The 4,782-nt window shown below is 50.1% G+C and overlaps 2 protein-coding genes across 2 annotated transcripts in view; one reads left to right on the top strand and one right to left on the bottom strand.

Moving 5' to 3' along the window:
- Window positions 1-1,193, bottom strand: part of PIGX (phosphatidylinositol glycan anchor biosynthesis class X) — a gene marked incomplete at its 5' end in the record, with an annotated part of 27,526 nt that extends 26,333 nt beyond the window's left edge. Inside the window, one exon of the mRNA XM_015562347.1 lies at window positions 1,016-1,193. Coding sequence (XP_015417833.1) covers window positions 1,016-1,193 — 178 coding nt within the window. The remainder of the gene's footprint in view (window positions 1-1,015) is intronic.
- Window positions 1,194-4,435: 3,242 nt separating this feature from the next.
- CEP19 (centrosomal protein 19kDa) overlaps window positions 4,436-4,782 on the top strand; it is a 2,532-nt gene continuing 2,185 nt past the window's right edge. Inside the window, exon 1 of the mRNA XM_015562350.1 lies at window positions 4,436-4,453. Within this exon, the coding sequence (XP_015417836.1) occupies window positions 4,436-4,453 (18 nt within the window). The remainder of the gene's footprint in view (window positions 4,454-4,782) is intronic.

The raw sequence follows: 4,782 nt of genomic DNA on the forward strand, positions 1-4,782 counted from the left end.
CACACACATATATATATGTATATATATCCCTGAAAAGATGCATGAAAAAGCATGTCATAGAGATTAAAACATCTGAAATACACAACAGAAGGGAAAAGTATGAAAAACTAACATTTATTAACTAATACCTATATGACAGATCCTTTACTTGGGCTTTCACATGAGTTTCACAACCCTAGCAAAATAGGCAGTCAAAATTACTGCCATTTTCCTGGCTGGGTGGCTCAGTTGGAAGCACTGTCCCATAAACCAAAAGGTTTTGGGTTCAATTCCCTCCCTCTCCCCTGCCTTGGCGGGCCTGCGGGCTGGGGGCAGCTCCTCTGTTGAGTGTCTACCCCCTGGTGGTCAGTGTGCATCATAGGGTCCTTCTGCCGGTTCAGTCAATTTGCATGTTATGCTTTTATTATATAGGATCACCAGTGGAATGTCTTCCCCAACCCACTGAAAGCTCCACGAGGGTCAGGGCAGCATGTTTTTAGCTCAGGGCTGGATCCACAACACACAGCACAGCACTCCAGCCCACGGACTGGGGCCCAAATAAATGAACCAACGCTTGCCTACACCGGAGTCATCAAGAAACCTCAGCGCAATCCCGTCTACTATTAAAGTATTTGCAAGACACCGTCCTCTTCCCACGCCCCCGGCGTCTCTGTATTCAGGACTGCGGTTCTCACACTTCACAGGCAAGGGGGCCTTGCCGGCTCCTTGGTGGTGCAAGAAGCTTCATGCATCCCAAGACGCTTCATCGCTGTACTTCCTTCACAATATTTCCGTGACTGTGTGGCCAGAACAGAGCCCGACTCCCCACGTCCAGAGAGCCAGGCGGGTGGCAGGCGGAGCCCGAGAGAGAGGAGGCACGTGGCCTTTGTGCTTAGCCTCCCCCAGTTCACCCCACAGTCCGAGACGCCGGGATACAGAGAAGCACCTCCGCAAACCGCTCGGGGGAGAGGACCCCCAGAGTCCGAGCAGCTGCCACCCCTCAACCTCAAACCCGCAGCCACGCCCCTCCCTTTACCCGCATCGGTGTGGGCGGCAGCGAGGGCGGCGGAGGACTTGCAGGCGAGCTCAGCTGCCTCCCAGAGCAGCAGCCAGGCCACCGCGCGGACCACCGCGACCGCGGCCGGGGCAGCCAGGACGCCGGAGATCGGGCGCCGGCGAGGATCGCGCCTGGAGGAAACGCGGAGGGAGGAGCCTGCCTACGCTTCACACCGCCCCGAGAGCGCGCCGCCACGAGGTTCGCGAGGGACGGAAGCCTCGGTGCGCGCGCGCGCGTTCGGTCCCGCTGTCCCCCGACTGCCCACAGCCCCGGCCCCCGAAACTTCCGGCGTCTCCCGAGGCGGCCGTCCCGGCTCCGAGTTCTCTTCCTCGCTGCCCCGCCCCTTGCCGTCCCGGTCCGGGGCGGGGCGAGAAGAGGCGCAGGCGCCGTGAGTGCTCGGGGCTGTTTCCGTGGGAACGGCCTCGGGCGCCCGCAGTCCGACCCTGAGCCCTGCACGCTGGCTGCGGAGCCGGCGCGCCCGGGTGTCGGCCTCCACCTCCAGGTCCAGGTATGTGGATTCGGGCCGCCTTGCGGAGAGTTCACCCCGTGGTCACCCTGCGGGACTGTGGCCGTGGCCTTCCTGCAGCGCCAGCGCCGCCCGGCCTCCACGTCCAGGTCAGGGCTGCTGTGTGCACTGCGGGTGGGCGGAAACAACCCCTCACGGAGGTTTTAGTTGCTGGCCGGCATCAGAGGCGCTGGCTGTGCTTCTCTAAGGGTAAAAAAGTCGGCCTTTCGCTATTGGGGACGTGAGTCGGGAGACGATCGTCTACCTGTTGGCAAAACCCGCACCCTTTTCGGTGTGGGGGAGGCGTGGCTGGGTTGGGGCAGTCCCCCGTCCCTGGTCCCTGGTCCCTGGGGGGAAGTATGACCGTCGGGAGGCAGGGATGGGCACAGGAGCCCGTCTGAGCTCACGAGGTGGGTTGAATGCGTGAGTTGACCGAGCGGGCATCCATGGCCGGTTGGGGCAGAACAGGGGCATCGGTGTGGATGTCTCAAAGAGGAAAGATGTCAGAAGATAATAAAACTGAAAAGAGCAGTATCCGTACACTATTCAGAGCTATGGAGACAGATTTGGCAAGAAACGCTTGAAGGAATTGGAGCGGGAAAGGGAAAGTAGTTATAAGCCTCATAGAATTATTTTATATTTTAGATAGAATACAAACATTACTTTAGTAAAACATAAAAGTTAAATTTTAAAAATAGGTGGGTTGTTTTTTTGTTTTTTTTGTTACTAAACTGTATTATTATTTTAAATATATTTTTATTGATTTCAGAGAGGAAGGGAGAGGGAGAGAGAGAGAGAAACATCAAGGATGAGAATCATTGATCGGCTGCCTCCTGCATGTCTCCCACTGGGGATCAGGCCTACAGCCCCGGGATGAGTCCTTGACCAGAATGGAACATGGGATCCTTTAGTCCGCAGGCCGATGCTCTATCCACTGAGCCAAACCAGCTAGGGCTAAACTGTATTATTGAGTATCTACTGCATGCATCCTTCACGAGTACAGCTATTTACTTGACTGTGTGGAATTTATATTGTGCTCAGTAGGATCTCCTAGAAAGTTTACTAATACACCAAATTTAGTGAGGTGAACTGGGAATAGTATTTGTTAGAAGAAGGAGAAGGGGAGAAGGAAGGAATGGGGTGGGATCATTGCATTAGGTCAGGGGCAGACCACAGAAAATTGAAAAAGCTTTATATATTATTAATTTTCTAAGAGTAAAAGTTCTTACATCTCCCAATAAGGGGTGGATAAGAGAGATTTTGATATATCCTTAGAACAAACATTTGGCAGTAATAAAAAAGTTAGCATTTTGATGGAACATTTAATGACAAAATCACATAGGTTGTTAAATTTAAAAGGCGACATCCTGTACCTCCTGAAAGTTTTTACAGTCTAGAAGCCTGATAAAATAAGTAGACCCACCCAGCTACTGTAGTTTAAAAAAATAAAACTGTATGCCTAAAATATAAAAAAAAAAAACAACCCGTATGCCTAGGAAAAAAACCATATGACTGGAAGGAATTAAGGGTGACTATTTTTTATGTTTCTTCCTCCCCATGTCCCACCTTCACCTCCAGTTTTCTACAATGAACATGTATTAAATAACTCTGTGCCTGTAGTGATTTGCTGACAGAACTGAGTTTATGAAGATATCATTACTTGTCCAACTGAGTGGTTCAGTGGTTGAGCATTGACCTATGAACCAGATCATCATTGATTCCCTGTCAGGGCACATGCCCGGGTTGTGGGCTCCATCCCCTGTGGGGGGGCATGCAGGAAGCAGCCAATCCATGTGTCTCTGTCACATCGATGGTTCTCTCTCTGTGTCTCTCCATATCCCTTCTACTTCCTCTAAAAATCAGTGGGAAAATATTCTCTGGTGAGGATTAACAACAACAACTACATAGGCGGTACAGCAACATCGATGCTGTAGTGAAGCAGAGGACAAGCTAAATAACTCCCAAAATACGGAGAAAGGACAAGGAGGTGAAAGGGAAGCTGATAGGAATGAAGGCTAGAGAGCAATGCGGAGCAAGTCAACTGCTACTTGAGAAGAACCCAGAACAAGTGAAAAGACACAGCCTCCAGAGAGCTGAGGGAAGCGTGATCTCCATGAGGGTGAGGGTGAGGGTGAGGGTGAGGGTGAGGCGGGGCGGACGGCCGTGTCCTGGGTCAGTCACCGCAGACGATTTCAGAGAGGAAGGGAAAGGGAGAGAGAGATAGAAACATCAATGATGAGAGAGAATAATTGATTGGCTGCCTCATGCACACAGCAAACTGGGGATCGAGCCCACAACCAGGGCATGTACCCTTGACCAGAATCGAACCCAGGCCCCTTCATTTCCCAGGCCAATGCTCTATCCACTGAGCCAAACCGGCTAGGGTTTTCCATTGTTTTTTTTAGAGAGAGGGAAAGACAGAGAGCAGTATCTATATGAGAGAAACACATCAATTGGTTGCCTCTTGTACGCACCCCGACCAGGGAGGAGCCTGCAACCGAGGTACGTGCCCTTGACCAGAATTGAACCCCGGACCCTTCAGTCAGCAGGCCTCTGCTTTATCCACTGAGCCAAACGTGCTAGGGTGGCTCTGCCTTTTTAAAAAATATGTTTTTATTGATTTCAGAGGATGAGAGAGAAAATCAACAATGATGAGAAAGAATCATCCATCAACTGCCGCCTGCATGCCCTCTACTGGGGATCAAGGCCGAAACCCAGGCATGTACCCTGACCTGGAATTGAACTATGACCTCCTGGTTCATGGGCCGACATTCAACCACTGAGCCACGCTGGTTAGGTGGCTTTGCCTTTTTGGTCAGACTTCTGGACTGTAAAAACTTTCAGGATGTACAGGGGCTTATTTTAATACATTGAATCAAACAAGTATGCACAGAATGCCTACTGTATTCCAGGTATTGTGCTGCGGTATTGTGGTAATCAGTGGAAATGTTCCCTGTCCTCATGGAGCATATGGAAGAGAAGGGAAGATAAATGATTAAATAAGTAATTACAAAAAAAAAACCTCAATGAGTAAAATGACTAGGAAAGTACAAGGGAAACAGATCTGGTCTGGTGAACCTGTCAAAACAGAATGATTAAGATTTAAAAAATACTCTTAGTACCTTGACATAGACTTAGTGCCTTGTATATACTTGTTTAATTGTTAAATAAAAAAGATCCTATAAGTCAGTTTTGGGGCTGACTCATGGGTTCATATATAATCTTTGATTAAAATTACAGT

This window comes from Myotis davidii, unplaced genomic scaffold, assembly GCF_000327345.1.
Source record: "Myotis davidii unplaced genomic scaffold, ASM32734v1 scaffold571, whole genome shotgun sequence".
Taxonomy (NCBI): domain Eukaryota; kingdom Metazoa; phylum Chordata; class Mammalia; order Chiroptera; family Vespertilionidae; genus Myotis; species Myotis davidii.